General features: G+C 37.4%; 1 protein-coding gene across 3 annotated transcripts in view; it reads left to right on the forward strand.

Moving 5' to 3' along the window:
• CLCN5 (chloride voltage-gated channel 5) overlaps positions 1-21,557 on the forward strand; it is a 162,254-nt gene that overhangs the window by 97,509 nt on the left and 43,188 nt on the right. For 2 of the 3 annotated variants that reach the window (XR_010119611.1, XM_063634724.1), the window contains exon 4: positions 14,215-14,373. Coding sequence is in view for 2 of the 3 variants with exons in the window: in XM_063634724.1 (XP_063490794.1) it covers positions 14,215-14,373 (159 nt within the window). In the remaining variant the exon portion in view is untranslated. The remainder of the gene's footprint in view (positions 1-14,214; positions 14,374-21,557) is intronic. The other variant, XM_055268041.2, reaches the window with a different exon arrangement.

Raw genomic sequence — 21,557 nt, forward strand, 5'->3', positions numbered from 1 at the left:
TACCTAAGGTGGAGGCTTAGATTATTGATTATAGATCTTTCTTCTTTTTTAATATATGCATTCAATGTTATAAATATCCCTCTAAGCACTGGTTTCACTGCATCCCACAAATTTTGATAAGTGGCTTCTTCATTTTCACTTAGTTCAAAATGTTTTTTAATTTTTCTTTAGGCTTTAACCCATGTGATATTTAGAAATGTGTTTAATCTCCAAGTATTTGAGTTTTCAAGCTTTGTCTTACTGATTTCTGGTCTAATTCCATTGTCCTCTGGGAGCATACTTTGCATGATTTCTGTTCTTTTAAATTTGTTAAAATATGTTTTATGGCCCAAATGTTTTCTGTCTTAGTGAATGTTCTGTGTGAGCTTGAGAAGAATATGTATTCTGCTGTTGTTAAACGAAGTGTTTTATAGACATCAACTTGATCTAGTTGATGGATGGTGCTGTTCAGTTTAACTATGTCTTTACTAATCTTCTGCCTGCTGTATCTGTCAATTACTAATAGAGGGGTGGTGAAGTCTCCAACTATAATAGTACATTCATCTATTTCTCCTTGTATCTCTATCAGTTTTTGCCTCATATGTTGACACTGTTGTTAGGTGCTTATTTATTAGAGATTATTATGTGTTTTTAGAGTATTGACCCCTTTATCATTATGCAGTACCCCTCTTTATCGCTGATAATTTTCCTTGCTGTGAAGTCTGCTGTCTGAAATTAATATACCTACTCCACATTTGTTTTGACTAGTAGTAGCATGTTATATCTTTCTCTGTATCCTTGAAGAGATTTCTGAAGATGTGTGCTGTAATTCTGTCCTTGCTCCTCCGTAGGTTAAAGGTAAGGTATTTGTTTTACCCTGGCAACTTTCAAGATTTTTTTTCCTTCGATTTTCTGCAGTTTGGATATGATATGCATAGGTATACATTTTTTTGTATTCATCCTCCTTAGTGTTCTCTGAGCTTCCTGCCTGGACCTGTGGTTTGGTATCTGTCATTAATTTGGAGAAATTCTTAGTTATTATTACTTTATGTATTTCTTCTATTTTTTTCTTTCTTTTTTTGAGACGAAGTCTTGGCCTGTTGCCCAGGCTGGAGTACAGTGGTGTACATTGGCTTAATCTCGGCTCACTGCAACCTCTGCCTCCTGGGTTCAAGTGATTCTTCTGCCTCAGCCTCCTGAGTAGCTGGGAGTACAGGTGCGTGCCACCATGCCTGGCTAATTTTTTGTATCTTTAGGAGAGACGGGATTTCACCATGTTGGCCAGGCTGGTCTCGAACTCCTGACCTCGTGATCCGCCCACCTAGGCCTCCGAAAGTGCTAGGATTACAGGGGTGAGCAACCACGCCTGGCCTCTTGTATTCCTTTCTTCTCCTTCTGTTATTCCCGTTATATGTCTTTTGTAATTGTTCCACAGTCCTTGGACATTCTGTTCCTTTTCCATTTTCTTTCTCTTTGAATTTCAGTTTCAGAAGTTTCTGTTGCTATTTCTTCCAGCTTGCTCATTCTTTCTCTGCTGTGTCCAATTTATTGATGAGTCAATGAAAGGCATTCTTTATTTCTGTTATGGTGTTTTTGATTTCTAGCATTTCCTTTTGATTCTTTCTTAGGATTTCCATCTCTCTGCTTACATTACTCATCTGCTCTTGTGTGTTGTCCACTTTTTCCATTAGGGCCTTTAGCATATTAAACATATTTTAAATTGCTGTTATAATAATTCCAACATTCCTTCCCTGTCTGACTGTTTATCTTCATGCAGTGTTTTTTTTTTTCTTTTTTGTCCTTTAGTATACCTTGTATTTTTTTGTTGAAAGCTAGACATGATCTACTGGGTAAAAGTGACTGAGGTAAATAGACCTTTAGTATAAGGTTTATGTTTATCTGGATAGGAGTTAGGCTGTGTTTACATTTGCTGTAACTAAATGTGTCAGAGGCTAAGATTTCCACTAGTGTCTGTTTTTGACTCTTGTGTATTTGGGTTTCCATTTCCCTAGAGACTTCTTAACTAGGTTTAAAATGTACAATTCTTTCAGTCATATTCCCCTATTATTATACAGGATCTCTGTAGAAGTAGTGATAAAATGTTGAGAGAATGGAAGCATTCTGTAGTCATATGATTAGGTTTCAGTTTTTTAGTGAGCCTGTGCCCTCAGTTATGACTTTGAACAGTGCTTCTCCCTTTCGTTTTGTTTTTTCCCCACTTAGGTGAGATAGAAAGGCTGGTGGGAGACAGAATTAAATATTGACTTTCTCCCAAGTTGATTAGGCCCTGATAAAATAGTTTTTCATGAAGGTATGCCTTATAAGAAAAACCAAATGCTCTGGTTGTAATTGTAAAATGACTGTTTCCCCTCCCCCTGCTGGAGGCAGAAAGAGATTTTTCTCTGATCTTCACTGTAAGAACAAGAATGTTTTAGGACTCCTGGAGGTAAAACTCTTCAAAGTGTGAGGTCCCCCTAAGACTGGGCTCCCTGGAGTTTTTAAACTTTTGAGCTTATCCACACTCAGCCTCCAACTATTCTTCAGTTATAGTTTAGGTTTTCTTACCCCAGGGAACCTAAACTGTAAGTTTCTGTTCGTGTTCCTATGGAGGTTTCTGTTCATGTAAGCTATGATTCTCTGTATCCGTCTGTCTGTTTCTCTAATTTTGGGGGCAGCAGTTTGCCCTGTGATCTCAGTTCTCTGATGGAGCTGAGAAGAGTTGCTGATTTCCAGTTTGTATTGTGGGGATGGGAGTGATGACTTCCAAGCTTCTTATACACTGGACTTGAAACTGGAAGTCATCCTTTGATTTTTACTTGGATATTTGCATCCACCTTTTCTTTAGCCTTTATCAATGATGATGCAGATATGTCCTTTTTCTGTTCCTTTCACTTCATTTTATTGCATACATTCCCTGACGCAAGAAGTTATTTCTTTATTTTAGTATGTATAAATTAATCAATTTTATATCTTTCTAGATCAGAACTAATTTTGTCTATTCACATCTGGGACAAATATACTATTCTATGTTTTTTTAAAAATCAACTTTTAAAAATCCCATCTGGAATGTTCGCACTGTGGTACATGTTGTAATTCTATGTTCCTCATTTCGATACTGAGCGATTCCTCAACTATTTACTAAAAAGTGATTCTTTCCTTATATTTGTGTTGCTTCTGATTTAGCAACTATTAAGTTCAAATAGTTTGGATCCATTGCTAAACTTTCTATTCTTTTTTTTTTTAAGTTTTAGGGTACATGTGCACAACGTTTAGGTTAGTTACATATGTATACATGTGCCATGTCGGTGTGCTGTACCCATTAACTCGTCATTTAGCATTAGGTATATCTCCTAATGCTATCCCTCCCCCCTCCCCCCACCCCACAACAGGCCCCAGTGTGTGATGTTCCCCTTCCTGTGTCCATGTGTTCTCTTTGTTCAATTCCCACCTATGAGTGAGAATATGCGATGTTTGGTTTTTTGTCCTTGCGATAGTTTGCTGAGAATGATGGTTTCCAGCTTCATCCATGTCCCTACAAAAGACATGAACTCATCATTTTTTATGGCTGCATAGTATTCCATGGTGTATATGTGCCATATTTTCTTAATCCAGTCTGTCATTGTTGGACATCTGGGTTGGTTCCAATGAACAGACACTTCTCAAAAGAAGACATTTATGCAGCCAAAAAACACATGAAAAAATGCTCACCATCACTGGCCATCAGAGAAATGCAAATCAAAACCACAGTGAGATACCATCTCACACCAGTTAGAATGGCGATCATTCAAAAGTCAGGAAACAACAGGTGCTGGAGAGGATGTGGAGAAATAGGAACACTTTTACACTGTTGGTGGGACTGTAAACTAGTTCAACCATTGTGGAAGTTGGTGTGGCGATTCCTCAGGGATCTAGAACTAGAAATACCATTTGACCCAGCCATCCCATTACTGGGTATATACCCAAAGGATTATAAATCATGCTGCTATAAAGACACATGCACACATATGTTTATTGCAGCACTATTCACAAAAACTTTCTATTCTTAACCCAGTGCCATAAGGTTTTGATGATTGCTTCTTTGTAGAAGACGAAAATCTACAGATAAATTTGCCATATTTACATTTAAGGAAATACATATACTAGTATCTGTGTCTACTTATTCTTCTAGATGAATATCACTACCAGTCTGTCAAGTTATATAAAGGATGCCATGGGGACTTTAGATTAATATATAGATGTAACATAATTCAAATTAGAGTCTATTTCATTCTTGGTATATTTAGACTTTCCAGTCAAGAGCATAATACATCTCTGTTGATTTATATGTTCCTTTTTTCATTCCTATTTGGCTTTTTATAAATTTTAAAGTAATATTGTGTTTCAGGTTTATGTCTCTATTATGTCTCTATCATATATGAATTCTTTTATCATTATATTTTCTAGTTCTATGGTTATATGTAGGAATGCAGTTTTTAGTAGATTTACCTTCTAATTTATGAGTTCATATATTACTTTCGGCTATTTTTAGTTGGTAATTTTGGAGTTGTATAGGTATGCATTCATGTAATCCAAACTGGAATACCATATATCTTCCTTTTCTATATGCATTCCTCATTTTTGTCCTTTTAAAGCTTTTCTTGTACTGTATTAAATAAAATTGGCAACAAGAAGTATCATGCCTTCCTGTATTAAGGGGAATGGTATTTGCTTCTTGGTTTTTTAATTAGATATTCTACATCATGTCAAGAAAGTAATCCTCTACATGGAACATTTTAAACTTTTAAATACAGAATGACTGTAAATTTAAAAATCAATTCCTGACATCTGTTGAGATAAGATAATTATGGATTTAAAATTTTAATCTGTTAATCTGATCACTTATGTTGTTAGTTTCCCATGTGATACCGGTCTTGCATTCCTGGAATAATTCCTTCTTATATATAGCAGGCAAATCTTTCAAGGTGATGCTATATTTAGTTTGTTAAAGTTTTATTTAGGAGTTTTACATGTATGTTCCAAAGTGAAAGTGATCTTTACATTTCTAGTGTCTTCGTCAGGCCTGGTAGACCCTCGTCCTTGATCCTCCAGGGTGCTTCTCTACACTTCCCATTTATGACACTCTTGAAAGCCTGTATAACAGGATATTTGTTATCATATCTAAAGAATCTCTGAGATAACACCAAAGAAAAGCTGATTAGCTAAGGGAACATAGCATATTATTGTTTTAATTTTAATTTACCTGAATTTTTAAAGCCATTAAAAAACAAATTGTCTACCAATGTATTTTGCCTATTCATCTATTAGAATCCAATTTTAATGATTTAAACAATCTCTCTCTATAGGCTGTTACTCCTTTGGGAGAATTTACAGAAAATATTAGTTTGTTATTTGCTTCACTTTCCCAGCTGTCCACATGGTCTCTTCTGACTGGTTTGTCCTCTTCCTCTTTCTCATCACCTGTGGGTGTTGCCTAAGTACAATTTGTCCATGCTTAGTTATTTCTTTACTTCAGACATTCTCACAGTATAGTCTGTGAGTTATTGAGACCCTTTTAGGGGGTCTTTAAGGTCAAAACTATTTTCATATTAAGATATTATTTGCCTTTTTTACTCATTTTCTCATGAATATACAGTGGAATTTTCTGGAGACTGTAGTATGGGTGAAGATGTCATTCCTCTGAGAACTAGTAGAATATGTTAAGCAGAATCCAGTAATCCTCTATTAACACAGACATTTGAGTGTTGTGACATTTAAATAAATCATTACATCTTTTAAACATTTTTCCATTTTAATTTCAAATACAATATGTATCTATAGATGTTATCCATATAAATAAAAGCTCTTTAAGGGTCCTCAGTAATTTTGATGACTAAAGGGATCCTGAGAGCAAAAAGTTTGAGAACTGCTGCTCTGGTATTGCCTGTTCAGAGTCCTCACCTTTTTCTCATAACCCCTACTCATCTGTAAGGATAACTCCCAGATGAAGACTACTCTGTAAGTAGAAGCACTACTATTTCCTCCTGGAATTCTAGCCTGAAATATCTGAAATTCTAACGGGTGGAGAAAGTGCTATAGGTTAAGAATTAGTCCAAGCCTCTGAAGTAAGCACGTTCTGTGGCACTCAGAGATTAACATGCAAGATTTGCATTTCATTTCCATTTCTCAAAATAAAGTAACTAAAACTGGAAATGGAGTATAAGCTGGATTATTTTCTGAGCCCTCTTTTTGTGTCAGGCACTTGGGAGCACAGATTTAAGTAACTCTGTCCTTGAGTAGCTCAAAGTATAGTGGGTACACAGAAGGTGATTTTATGTGTGTGTCAGCTCCTATTGCTTTCACTGCTTTACTTCAGATTGTCTTAATGTTTTATTTTAAATGATATGACAATACTTGTATGTTCGTTAATTGTATAATGCATCTCTAATCCCCTTCTTCCTCTTGCATTCTCTGTTTTCTGTGTTTGCAGTATCCGGCATATATTACTTACCCAGAATGCCATGTATAGGTCAACAGATACTTTTATGGAGCAAAAATAAGAAAGAAATAGAAAAGTTTATTGATTCTCTGTGCTTGCTAGCAGTGAAATATGTGACATGCTTTATATTTTCATTTGTGGGGTCACGTGTGTCAGCCCACCTGTTGTTTTATACATTTGTTTTTGCCAAATGGGTTAGTTGAGATGTTATTAATTTATTTGAACCAACACATGTCAATGTCACTAGTAAAACAGGATGCCAGTAAGCCATACCACAAACTAGCACCATCCCGTCCACCCCCATCAAGGGCCCTTGCCTTGATCTTAGTACAATTATTGGGAATGTGTACTCTTCCTTCCCTTTTCCTTCTTTCTCCTCCAACCAAAATCACCTACATTGAAATTGGAAATGGCAAACTGCCTTACCAGCCCTTTCCTCCTCTTCTCTTCCAGACTACTGCTGCCACACTTACCTCCTAAAATGATGTTTTTATCATGTTGCTCCTCAAAAACCTCAGTGACTCCATTGACTTCCCAGGTCCTTCATGACCTGTCTCTATCCATTTGTTCATAGACACCTTCCTTGTCTTCTAGCCAAGCACGAATGCCACCTTCAGTCTCATCTTCAAGTCTTTGGCCATTTTGTTTCCTGGTCCTGGAATACCCTCTCTCCTCCCTGAAGTCTCTAGCTTACAATCTCCCGTTCCATTTTCTGAATGCCAGTTGTAACAATTTAACACCTAGCTGCTGTGTAATTGCATGGTGTGAAGGTTTTCTTCCCAACTAGATCATAAATTCCTTGAGAGTAATGATGAAGTAATAAACTCTTTTTATATCCCTAATTCCCTTCCCTCATAGGGCAAGGTAAAGATTTATTGAGTGTCAGCCATATAAATATGTTGATTACCTCTTAACCTTTCCTCCCCAACTGGAATACTCCTCAGTAAGCATTTATTGAACACCTACTCTGAGACAACACTGGAGTTGCTAGAACAATGAAGTGAGAAGGACATGGTGTAGTCACAAGACTCAAGTAGAAGAGATTATGCAGTCAACATAGTTACGTGAACAAAGGGAATGTTGAGAGGAAAGCCTATTTGAGCTGGCCCTAGGTATGTTGAATGGGGTTTTACCATACTGAAAAAAGAATGGAGGTGGGGGTGGGTGGGATTCCACATAGGGCAGCTTGCCTGAGCACAGGCATAGAGGCCTGAAAGTACATGGCCTAGGTAGGGTATAACAAATTTGTGGCAGGAGATAAGTCTGTTGGTGTAGATGGGATCCATATTTGATAGGGCACTGAATGCCATGCAAAGAAGTTTTAAACTTCATGGGGAACCAGCTTATAATTTTAAGCAAGAAAGTGACAAAGGGCATACAAGCTTTGTAACACAAATATCAGCCAAACAATTTCCCCTGTTTGCTCTCCTCCTTAGCTCTCAATTTCATGGCAAGTCCTATCTGTAATCCTCTAGTTGGGAAAATAAATCAAATCCTATTACATTTGTTCCTGGCCTACCCCAAATTCTGGCTGACCTCAGGCTTGTGGCCATCTAGAAGTTTAATTTCTTCCAGATGTGCCATTCTCTGGACTGACATGTCATAGTGAAGCCCCAGTGTGTTATGGAAAGAGCACTGGGCTTGGAGTTCAACTAGACTCTAAGGAACATTGAATTGGTTTCTCATTACTCTGCAGCTTTAATTTTTTCTCTTGAACATTCTAAAGACTATATCAAAATGGACAATATCACTTGCACCGTGGGTAAATACCACTTTCACTTTTACTGATTGTATTCATAACATCTGTTTTGCTTGATTTACTTGCTTCTTCTAATTTTCTTTTGTTGACCCTTTCTTTCTATGCATTTACTAAAGGGACACTTTATAACCCAAACAGTGAACCAGATAGCTGCTGCAGGAAATGTTTGAAATGAGGCAGCTCAATTTAGCTGGATTGTTCTGTCAGTGGGTTACAGGAAGAAGTTCATAAGGTGCCTACGAGGAAACTAAAAAGTTTTCCAGCTTCTCCTTTGTTGGGTCTTCATCTTATAGTGTCATTATTTTGTTTTAATGAATTCCCAGAACAATAGGTACACCCATCTGAAACTATGACTACAGGACACATTCCAAAGCCAGAGATAAGTTATTTTTGGACTCCCTATACCTTTACTTCCTATGATTTGTTTGGCTAATGTAGAGTTGCTGGAACCATGTATTTTAAATCACTTCCTGAGTGAAATATAACCAGTGAGGGGAGAGAGAGGGAAGGGAATTCTGCATTACTTTGCAAATTTTCTTGCTTTTTCTTTCTGTGCTAGTCACCGTATAGAACTCATGGGCGTTTAATAAATTTACACTAAAAGAAAACTTATTGAATTGTGCTACTCTCTTAGGCTCAGTTATTCTCGTCAGCTAAAATGGTTCTTGTTTTTAGCTAAGATTTCTAGAAACCTTGAGTGCCTGCATGTGAGGTTGAGTGCTTTTTGTAGGTTTGTCAAATGTAAATCTCAGAGTTAGACAAACATTAACCATAAATATTGACTCTGATGCTGCCTACATTTATAAAGGAAAGTTGATTTGTCTTGTTTGGATTTTATCATTTGTGTTTAGGTTAATATTATTTTCACTATTTTTTCCCTTGTCCTGCTATTAAGGTTAAAGTAGCAATAAAAGTGTCTGTTGGAGTTCTTGGTAATTCAGGACTGTAGCTTGAGGGAGAAATGAGAGCTAGAAATAGTAAGTTTCCTTAATAAGTCAGATTAAATCTGGGAAATATCTGTTATCTGAGTTACGTAGGAGCTAAGATCCAGAGCAAAGTGGAGGGGCTATTTGTTTTCTTTTTTCTTTGTATTTATTTTGTTTGTTTAAAGAGGACATCTGTGCATGTAGGTGGCCTTGCTTAGGGAGTCAGAGCCCAAGTGATATGAGAAGGGCACCCACTCAGGTGGTTGGCTTGAATACTAGAACTTAAACACATTGAAGATGACGTCTGGACTTCCACATGGATATATGGCTTGCTGTGGGTGTCAGAGGCTGAGCAGGGTAAAGAAGGAATCTACATGGAGTAGTAGTTCAGTTGTGTGAGTCAACCTGACAGGTATGAGGAGAGCATCTGTGCAGAGAAGAGTTGAGGAAAAGATAGGAGACTGGTTATATACAGGGGGATTGTTCAAGAAAGTAAAAAGATTAAAAGATTTTTCATTGTTAATGAAGGGGAAGGTACATATATAGGAAGAGAAAAGACTAGATTGAGCCTTGTTATGTTGGATTGGAATCAGATATAAGTGAAAACTTACGTTTTTTATATGTGTAAATATTCATATATGTAAAACGTATGTTGTCAATATATAGGTGGATGTGAAAATATGTGTGAAAGTGTGTGTGTGTTCCCTACCTATGTCCATTGGGGAGCAGCAACCCCAATAACAATAAGCACCCAGATCATGTCTTTTAAATACCACCCCCAACTAAAAGGACTCAGAGTTCCTGGAAGAAATGGCTGATTTTGGAGATGGAGCATGAAAATACAAGATGAGTCTGGAATGTCTTTTGTGACAGAAATTAAGTTAATTCTCAAAGCATGATGGGGATATGTCAAAAGAACATAGAAGCCAGCTTGAAAAGGTTCCCACTGGACAAGTTTGGAAAATTTGAGTATGAAAACAATAGCAATAGATTATAACCCATTGAAAAAATTAGGATTTATTTATATATAAATAAATGATTGAATGAAAATGTTTTTATAAGAAATGTTTTTTACTTAGTGTCAAAGTACCTCATCATAAAATAATCACTATTACAAAGAGACAAATGATATATTAACAATGTAAACACCTGGAAGATATCATTTTTATCAAGTGATCAAATAAGTATCATCATTAGTGGGGCAAATAAAAAGTATATGCCCTCTAACAGGATGCAAATAGAAGAACACAATGTCACTTCTCTGATATTATTGCCAAAGATGTATAACCTGAGTCTATTTGTGAGGAAACATCAAACAAACCAAAATTGAAATATTGTCTACAAAATAATTGGCCTGTAATCTTCAAGAGTATCAAGATCATGAACCCCATAATCCTGGAACAGGATCTGTTCCAAGTAGCAATTACATATGGGTATTCCTTCCAGCACTTTTCAGGAAGTTTATGTTTTTCCAAATTTTGATTCTCCTCAAAAGTCAGTTGAGAAATTTGGAAAGTGGGAGCAAATTAGCAATCAACATAGAAATGTTACTGGTTTGAAGGAATCTGCTTATGTTACGTTCAAAGCAAGAACAGAAAACATTGACGCATAGAGTCAAAGGTTGAGGTCAACATTTCCAGGAAGAGGTCCAGGGGCTTATAAGAGAGAAAGTCATGATTTAACTAGTTAACCTTGATTATAGCTGTTACATGTTGTATGTTTATGTCCATGGTCTTGTCTGCTGCTAACAGTGAGTCATTCTACCAATGAGATAAATAGTAGGCAGGGTGCTGTGGCTTACGCCTGTAATCCCAACACTTTGGGAGGCTGAGGTGGGAGGATTGCTTGAGCCCAGGAGTTCAAGACCAGCCTGGCCAAAATAGTGAGACCCTATCTCTACAAAAAGCAAAACAAACAAACAAAAAACATTAAGTGGGGCACAGTGACACACGCCTGTAGTCCCGGCTACTTGGGATGCTGAGGTGGCAGGATTGCTTGAGCCTGGGAGGCCAAGGCTGCAGTGAGCAGTAGTGGCACCACCACACTCCAGCCTGGGTGACAGAGCAAGACCCTGTCTCAAAAACAAACCAAAAAAAAAAAAAAACCCACAAGAGATAAATAGTAATACGTTTATATGCATGGTATATATACATCCTGAGTGGTGTTCCAAGAAATAACAAGCCTCAGAAGTGAAATAAGGCCTTATATTGGCAGTTTTGTCATGTGATTCTGTGTGGTGTTGTTTAACCGTGCTTAGGAGATCCAAATGTTTAAATATTACCCAACAATGTTTCCTGATCTTATACATGTTGTGTGTTACAATGTTCACTATAAGGTACAGTTATTTGTAAAGCAGACAAAATAGTTTCATCATTAAAAAACAAAATGAACTTATATGAGCCAGCATGTGCCCAAAAGCCCAAGTAAAGATGCTTTGGATGCACTCTTAACCTGACCAACATCAACACAGAATGAATTTTTTTTTCTTTTTTTTGAGATGGAGTCTTGCTCTGTCACCCAGGCTGCAGTACAGTGGCACAATCTCGGCTCACTGCAACCTCTGCCTCCCAGGTTCTCCTGCCTCAGCCTCCTGAGTAGCTGGGATTACAGGCACACACCACCATGCCTGGCCAATTTTTGTATTTTTGGTAGAGGCGAGATTTCACCATGTTAGTCAAGCTGGTCTTGAACTCCTGACCTCAGGTGATCCACCCACCTCGGCCTCCCAAAGTGCTGGGATTACAGGTGTGAGCCACCATGCCCGGCTGATTTTCTTTTTTCTTAAATAAAAAGTAAAGGCACTTCTTCCTGAATGACAGGAGGGAAGACAGAGTCAGTTTCTTGTGTGTTGTTGGTAATAGGAAAAACCTGCTAACAATCCTGTATTAGGCCTGGTTCCCTAGAAGCAGAAGCAGAGACAGGATTTTGTGTGAGTCCTTTACTGAGAGAGTCCTCTCCGGAGAAAGGGATTGAAGAAAGCAGGATAATGAAGGGCAGAAAAGTCCAGCGAGGTCGGATTGGTGAGCAGCAAGGGAGCTTGGCTGAGGCTATAAAACATGGCTTCTTAGTATCCCAGCACCCATTTGATCCACACATCAAGGTTAACTTTTGTAGCTGAGGAAGTTGTTTTATGGTAAATAATTTTGTACGTTATTAGTACCTTGGGGTAACTTTGTATCCTTCCCTACCTGACCATATATCATCATGTATGCATGGTAGTGTTCCAGAATAACCTATTATTTAGTTCACATTTGCACAGATTTCAAGTTACGTGTGCATGCTAAAGAAGAACATTGAGATTGCATTTCTTTTTAAATTTTATTTTAAATTGACATATAATTATACATATTTATGGGGTACAGTGTGATGTTTCAACACATGTATACTTTGTGTAATGATCAAATCAAAGTAATTAGCATATCCATCACCTCAAACATTTATACAGGAAATTTCCCTTGGGGTATCTGTTCTCTTAGTTTCAATCATCACCTTGATGTCGTTAACTCACAAGTCTTTGCCAATCAATCTTCATCTCATCTGGCCTATCCAGCATCATTTTTGTATCTGGCCCACTGTCCCACAGTGATTCATACATAGTAGGTGTTCATAAATGTCACTCACACTTCGGTCAAGCTGGTCTCTTTATCACAAATGAGGTATTGTGAAATCGAACACATGATTTGGACCTTAACTTTAAAAACAACAACAACAACAACACTAACTGGGCAAGTTAGCCTTTTGCAGCTTTCAGTTTCCTTATCTGCACTAGGAGTGATAATGCCATAGCATAGGAATGTAGGAAAAATTAAAGGAAATAATTCATTTTAAGCACATAGCCCAGTGCCTAGAAATTGACAAGTACCTGGTAAATGTTGGTTCTTTCTCCTTTTTGCTGAATATTTAAGGCCTACTTTTTAGGCCTCTTACTTGATTTATCCTATTTGTTTTTTTACCACATTCATCACTCTTAGTTCTGACAACCTAGGACAAGAAGTTTCTTAAAAGAGTTGGAAAGTTTAAAACAAATAATATTTGTGTAATTCAGTAGAACTTTTCTGGCTATGATTTTTCACTAAGATTTTCTTTAAAGAATAGGGAGGGTGGGCCTACGTAAAGTTGGCCATAATGCTTTTAAAAACCAAATAAATCAGTATACTAATATTTTTAAGTAAAATTTATAATCTGAAAAAATACACTTGGGATGAAGAACATTTTTCATCTTTAATATTAAATTCTTAAGAACAGCACTGAATGGCACACTATGTTTCTTTTCCCCATGTCAGTCATCTAGTATTTTTTGTGCATGTACACTGTATTAAGACATCTGGGAGAGGCAGAGGAATAAGATAATTTTTTTTTCCCATTCCCAAATGGCCAGCACATTTCTCAGTACTGATGTCTAGTTTTTATTTCAGTTGATTACTTGTGAACTACTGTTATGTTTGTACACATGCCCTCATTTGGTTTTATACTCATTTGAATGGTTCTCAAATACTGCCATCAACTACATGGTAATGCTAGAGGTACATTATATCTAGAGGGTAACTGAATATATTTAGTTTGCATGAATATATTCATGCAAGAACATGAAAGAAGACATAAGACTAAGTGCCAACCCAAAAGGTGAAGATTACCCAGATGTCCATCAGCTGATGAATAGATAAACAAAATGTGGTCTATCCATACAGTGAAATAATATTCAGCCATAAAAATTAATGAAGTGCTGATACATGCTGTAACATGGATGGATCTTGAAAATATGCTAAGTGAAAGAAACCAGACACAAAGTGTGATTTCATTTATATGAAATATACAGAATCAGCAAATCAATAGAAACAAAAACTATAATAGAGGTTACCAGGGCCTGGGGGATGGGGAATTACTGTTTGTTGGGTACAGAGTTTCTGTTTGGGATGATGAAATAGTTCTGGAAATGGATAGTCGTGATAGTTGCACACAGTAAGTGTACTCAATGCTACTGAATTGTATACTTCAAAATGGTTCAAATGGCAAACGTTACGGGTAAGGGACTTGAGGATCATTGTTATAAGCCTCCTATTTTTCTTTCTGCACAGGTGCCATGGATAACAGAGGCTTTCAGCAGGGGAGTTTTAGTAGCTTCCAGAACAGCTCCAGTGATGAAGACTTGATGGACATTCCAGCGACCACTATGGATTTCTCCATGAGAGATGATGTTCCTCCCTTAGACCGAGAAGTAGGAGGTATCATTATTGGTGATGATAATTTATCTTAATTTTTTAAAGTTTATGTACAATAAAATTTTATTTTTTTATTTTCTAGCACGCAGTCCTGTGAGTTTTTAACAAATGGCTAGATTCTTTTAACTACCACCACTGACAGGATACAGAACAGTTCAACTCCCCAGAGAATTCCCTCTTGCCACTCATTTGTAGTCAGACCTCCTTCCTCCCTAACCCCTGGTACCAGTGATCTTTTCTCTGTCCTTATAGTTTTTTTCTTTTCAATGATGTCATGTACATGGAATCACATAGTATGTCATTCCTTGAGACTGCTTTCACTCAGATTAATGCCTTGGAGATTTATCTAAGTTGTTCATTTCTTCTTCTTGCTGAGTAGTATACCCAGGAGTAGGATCACTTAGTCATATGGTAAATATGTTTAACCTTATAAGAAACTGACAAACCATTTTCCAGAGTGCTGGTACCATTTTGCATCTGAACTAGCTATGTATGAGAGTTCTACTTGCTCTGCACCCTTAACAGCCCTTGGTATTTTGGCCATCCTATTATAATACGTATGTAGTGTTATCTCATCATTGTCTCAATTTAATTTCCTTAATGGCTAATGACGTTGAATAGCATTTCATGTGCATATCTGCCCACCTTATATACTGTTTGATGAAGTGTATGTTGAAATCCTTTCCTCTTTCTATAATTGGATTTTTTATTAACTGGAATGCATTTGTCAAATTAAAATCCCCCTCCTTGGTTATCTGGTTACCTAGCTACATATTCTTTTCAATGGCTGCATACAATTTCATGGTATGTTTGTGCCATGGTTTATTTAACCAAGCTTCTATTGATGCATATTTCAGTTGTTTCTGATCTTTTGCTGTTACAAACAATGCTGCAACAAACAACCTCGTATCTGTGTCTTCTAAGCATATGAGAGTATTTTTGTCACATGAGTGTATAAGAGTGCCTATTTCCCCACAATCTTACCAGTGCTGACATTACCATTCTTTTTTCATCTTTACAATATGATAGGATAAATAAATCTCATTATTTTAATTTTCATTTTTTAAATTAATGAGGTTGAGAATATTTTTATATGTTTACAAACCATTTCAATTTCTTTCTCTGGAAGTTTCCTGTTCATGTGATGTTCCTATTTTTCTAATGGGCTGATTATTTATTCTTATTTCTTTACCAGAGCCCTTCATATACTATTATTACTCTTTTGTCTGATGTAGGTTTAATGTATTTTATCCACTTCTAGTTAGTCTCTTTTAACTTTAATTTACAGATATTTAAAATGTTTATATAGCCATGTATATTGCCCCTTTCCTTTATGACTTCTGAATTCCTTATTGTACTTAGAAAGGACAGTATCACTTTAAGATTACATTTGTATAATTACTTTAAAATTCTGGTTCTTTAACTGGGATTGCCATTGTCAAAGTAGACAGAGGACAAGGAACTGCTGTCAAATTCATTATGTAGCAAATTCATATTAAGTACATATGGCATTGTAGACACTTTGCTGAGCTCTGGGAATTAGCAAGTCTTGAAGATACCATCCCTGCCTTCATGAAGTTGATTATGGCTAGCTAAATAGCCACATAAATGCTTATGATAGTTCCTACCCCTTAGAGTTATTTTCAGGATTAAATGAGATAATACATATATAGTGCTTATAACTATACCTGGCATACAGTTAAGTGCTCAATAACATGTTCGGTATCATTATTTTATTATTATTATTGCTACAACCCTGTATTATAAGTTCTATAGCTTTTATAGGAATTTAGCAGAATAAGCATTTCACGTGTGTGTGTGTGTCTGCGAAGGACTGGAGATTTCATAGAAAAGGTGTTTTGGAGCGAGGTCTTGAAAGATTAGTTATTTGGTAGGAAGAACACTTGAAGCAGAAAGTATGCTTTTACAGAGATATCAACAGGCAGAATATATGGAGGTATAAAAAGGCATAATGTAAGTCCAGATAGCTTAGTTGGTGTTATGTGCGTCCGTATAAGAGACCACCTGAGCAGGCATAGTGTGAGCAACAAGGCTGTTTATTCACTTGGGTGCAAGTGGGCTGAGTCCAAGAAAGGAGTCAGTGAAGGGTGGTGGGATTATCATTGGTTCTTATAGGTTTGGGATAGGCGGTGGAGTCAGGAGCAATTTTTGCAGGCAGGGGATGGATGTTACAAAGTATATTCTCAAGAGCGGGGAGGATGTTACAACGTACATTCACAAGGATGGGGAATATCACAAAGTACATTATCACAAGGGTAGGGGAATGTCACAATGGCTTGGCCGTGGTGCAGCCAGCTCAAAGGATCTTACAGTCGGGCCTTGAATGTCACGCTAGTAAGTTTGAATTAACCTTATTGTCACTGTAAGGATGAAACTCCTTCATCAATTTGTTAAACAAATAGTTTTAGAGCGCCTGCTGTGAACCAGGCACTATTGTAGGCACTGGGGATACAGTGGTGGGATTAAGACAAATATTGACCTAGAACTTAGAGCTAGTTGGGGAGGGCAGTAAATGAGTAAAAAGGTTACTTAGTTAATTACCCATCATGATAAGTACTAGGATGGAAATAAACTGAATGACAATAGATTATAACCGGGGAATAACACTTAGGAAGGTCAGGGAAGGTTTCTCTGAGGAGGTGACTAATTTGGGGTGAACATACCAGTATAAAAGCCACAGGTTAAAAAATATAACAAGGAATTTGCCTTGGGAAGATATGTCAGGAAAGCGACAGTAGGAGAGGGCCCCTGAATTTAAAGTTCATAAAGGAAGGGTACTCATGGTATAGTATTTAGTGGTCATCTGCCTACTTCTACAAAAGAGAACTGTGTTATCATATTGCTTCTGCTTATGTGTAGTTATAACCATACTGAGTCAGTTATACCAGTCACTGACTTTAGTGAAGTGGTCAGTTAGGGGGATTCATAAGCTTACATTGGCTACCTCTACTTAAAGCCTTCTGGTTAAACCAGAGTGGTTAATCATTGTTACCTCTAATAGAAAATGGTATCCGTCATCTATAACTGCAAAGTACTTTGTGTGTTCATGTTGCTCTCAGTAGATGATTGGGGCAAGTGACTATGTATTATTCTCATTTCATAGACTAGAAAACTGAAGCAGAATGAGATTTTGACATTACCTATGACTGTAGAGTGTGTTTTCACATGAATAGTCCTTCATCACTTTTCATTAGCCTTTACAGGAGAACTACTGCTTCTAGTTTACAAGGTCTAACCATAAAATAATGAGGCTGCTTTTCATGAGACACACACCAAAATCAGCCCACTTATAGCCCACTCTGTAGTGATATAACTTTCTTGCTTGCTTTCTAATTGCTCTTACTTTATTTAATGTTTTCACGTGGGATTTCCTAATAAAGACAACGACAACAAAAAGGTCACAATGTCCTTGATATTCAGAGGTGAAACTGCATAAAATACTACATTTTGTACCAGGCACAATAGCACGTACTAAAAAGATTAGTGAGAAGGGTCTTGAAAGGCAATAAAAGTGGTTCTTGTTTTCCAGATGGCTAGAGGGCTTGATTTATGAGGAATGAATGAATAAATTATGCATGGCATGGTTAAATGCATCTGAGGTAGTGTTACAGTAGTTTGTAAATTAGAAGAAACATAAACATGGAGATGTGAAAGAAGGTGGAGGGAATAGAAGAAGAGTTTGAGTAACAGAAAAACACGGAGGACTGTTCTCATAGTCCATCTGTTCTCACTTGCCTGCCTCTGCAGCATGCACCTTATGGTCAGCAGTGCATTCATTCATTCATTCACTTATTCATTTGATACTTATGGAACACTCAGATATGAGCCTAGCACTGTGCTGTTTTAGTAATGCTCGTCGATTCCCTTTTTTTCCTCACCTCCCTGTCTTTCTGCCTAGTGTGCCTTGCTACTCCCTAACTGTTGAATGAGGAGACATTCCTGGCAGGGACAGCAACACAGGTAAAGGTCCAGCAGCATGAGAGAGCCTTTTATATTCAAGAAACGGAGTCTGCAGATTTGAGGTCTGAGGCCCCTGGGGTGGGAAGGGTGGTGGCAGTTGGAGCAAGAAGGAAGACTGCAGGGGCTAGGGTAGGAGGAGATCTAGTTAGAAATCTAGGTGGGGTCCAGATTGTGTACACTTTTCGACCTCATTTGTAACCAAAGCACCATCAAATGACCTAAAAGCAGAGGAATGATATGATCACATTTGAGTTTTAGAGAATTTTTGGCAGTGTGGAGGGTGGCTTGAGTAGTGTAGGTTGGAGACGAGAAGACCAGTGAGTGAAACTTGTTTTTTTATAATCTAGGCAAAAGATCAAAAGGCCTGAATGAAGACAGCAGGAATGTAGAGGAAGAAATAAGTTCTGGACAAATTTCAGAGGGGGAACTGATAGGACCAATTAGATATGGAAATAAAATAGAAAAGAGTCAGGGATGACTTCAAAGCCTAAGCATATTATTGGGTAGGCTGTGTTCCCCAATACTGCCTGCTGAGTTTCAACATAACCTACCAAAATCCAGCAGAAGAGAAAAAATCTTAATACTCAAATGTGATAGAATAAAAAACCTGAGGGTACTTGAAATTTACCAAGTAAATTGCGAAACATTTCTATTTGTTTTGCCACACTGTAAAAATATGTCATAGTTTTCCTCCAGAGAGAAACTGGAAACAAAGTAAAATATCTTGGGTTCCAGCTCATGGAGAAATCTACTATCATCGCTTCAGTTAGGCTTCCCTCAAGCTATCTGACTAGAGCAACTGTGTGGATTGTGTGGGAACGAAAAGAAAAGGTATTTTGAAATTAATCATTCTTATAACACTTGAACTTCCCTAAACACTTAGCCTGGAAGAATGGCAAACATTACTGCTGCCTTTTGAACTTAAAAAAAAGTGGCCCATATGGAAAGCTCTGCAGGGCTATAAACCACATCAGTTTAATATGGTGAATCTTTAAAATGAAACCTGTGATGATGTCCACAGGCTTTAAAGGGTTCATTTGGGTTACTTAATTAGGAAAACGGCCAAATTTTAGAATTGATGTCATCTAATTTTTCCCCCACTTACTTTTTTTTTTTATTAGCTAAAGTACATAATTTCTTCAGATTTACTTAGTTTTTACCTAAATGTCTCATCCAGGATACTATATTACATATTCTTCATGTCTCCAAGGAGCTAAGGGCTCCTCTTGGCTGTGGCAGTTTCTCAGACTTTCCTTGTTTTTGATGACCTTAACAGTTTTGAAGAGTACTGGTCAGGTATTTTGTAGAATGTCTCTCAATTGGGATTTGTCTGATGTTTTTCTCATTATTACAACGGAATTTTGGAGATGAAGACCACAGAGGTGAAGTGTCTTTCTCATTATGTCTTATTAAGGAGCACATACCATCAATATGACTTATCACTGTTGATGTTGACCTTGATCACCTGGCTGAGGTGTAATGTTTGCCAGGTTTATCCACTGTAAAACTATTTTTTCCTCTTTCCATACTGTACTCTTCGGAAGGAAGTCACTGCGTAGACCAGCGGTCCCCAACATTTTTGGCACCAGGGACAGGGACCGGTTTCGTGGAAGACAATTTCATCTTCAACAAAACCGGCGGTGGGGGGTGAGGATGGTTTTGAGATGAAACTGTTCCACCTCAGATCATCAGGCATTAGTTAGATTCTCATAAGGAGTGTGCAGCCTAGATCCCTCGCATGCGCAGTTCACAAATAGGGTTCGTGCTCCTCTGAGAATCTAATGCCGCCACTGATCTGACAGCAGGTGGAGCTCAGGCTGTAATGCTTGCTCACCGTCTGCTCACCTCCTGCTACGCGGACTGGTTCCTAACAGGCCACAGACTGGTATCAGTCCATGGCCCCGTGGATGGGGACCCCCTGGTTTAGTTCACACGTAGGACTAGGAAGTTAGGTTTCACCTCCATGAGGGTGAAATATCTACAGAAATTATTTGGAATTGTTTTACATGGGAGATTTGTCTTTTTCTGTCCCATTTATTTATCTATTAAATCATTTGTATCAGTATGGACTCATTTATTTTGTGCTTTGAGTTATAAACCATTACTACATTTTGTTGCTCAAATGGTTCCAGCTTTGGCTATTGGGAACTCTTTCAATTGGCTCCATTTCCCTTTGACAAACTCCTATCATTGTGGGGTCTTTTTTGAGCATATCCTTATTTTTTGGCACTACAATATGCTCTAGGCTCATATTATATATTTCCTGCCCCAGTGCTAGAATCAACCATTTCTCCAAGGAACCCTGGTTCCTTTTATTGGAAAATGGTATTAGAAGCCATGATATGGATACTAGGTATGCTCCTTTCTACTGAGGCATTTGTTGCTTCTAGGCCCTGTTAGCCAATGCAGTAAGGAAATATGTGTATTCTGACCCATACATATATACACACATACACACATATCTATGAATATATGTATATATAACCACCTGTATCTACAGTAAGCTAAATATGAGATCATACTCATGTCTCTAATTCTAATCTATTACCACATGGATCATTCTAGCCTCCTCCCTTTGCTTGTCTATAACCTCCTACTCCAACAGTGAGAAACCTGGTTCCTACCACTCATCATCTGTTACTTAACTGTTTACTTCTGCTATATAGTCATATGCTACATAATGACATTTTGGTCAACTACAGACTGCATATATGATACCACATTTTAATAGTTTGTGGTATAAATAGTACCAAATTTTTACTGTACTTTTCTGTGTTTAGACACATACTTACCATTATGTTACAGTTGACTACAGTATTCAGTAGAGTAACATGCTATACAGGTTTGTAGCCTGAGAGCGATAGGCTATACCATACAGTCTAGGTGTGTAGTAGGCTAGACCATCTAGGTTTATGTAAATACACTCTATGATGTTTGCATGTTGATGAAGTTACCTAACAACACATTTCTCAGAATGTCATTAAGTAAAGCATGACTCTACATGTATAGTGGTTTCAGAATTGTTAACCCATACCCTCCATAAGAGACAACTTTATCAAGAGTGCAGTGTTTATGCATCATTCCTTTTGCTTTAATCTTACAAATTTTATTCATTTTCACAGTTACCTGGGTCAGCACTTTTCCCCTTTATCCCTTTCATTGAGGCTGTTTTATAAATTTGTGATGCAGTTAGATTCTTTTTTCACATGCTGCATTCT

The sequence above is a fragment of the Symphalangus syndactylus genome, chromosome X (genome assembly GCF_028878055.3).
Source record: "Symphalangus syndactylus isolate Jambi chromosome X, NHGRI_mSymSyn1-v2.1_pri, whole genome shotgun sequence".
NCBI lineage: Eukaryota > Metazoa > Chordata > Mammalia > Primates > Hylobatidae > Symphalangus > Symphalangus syndactylus.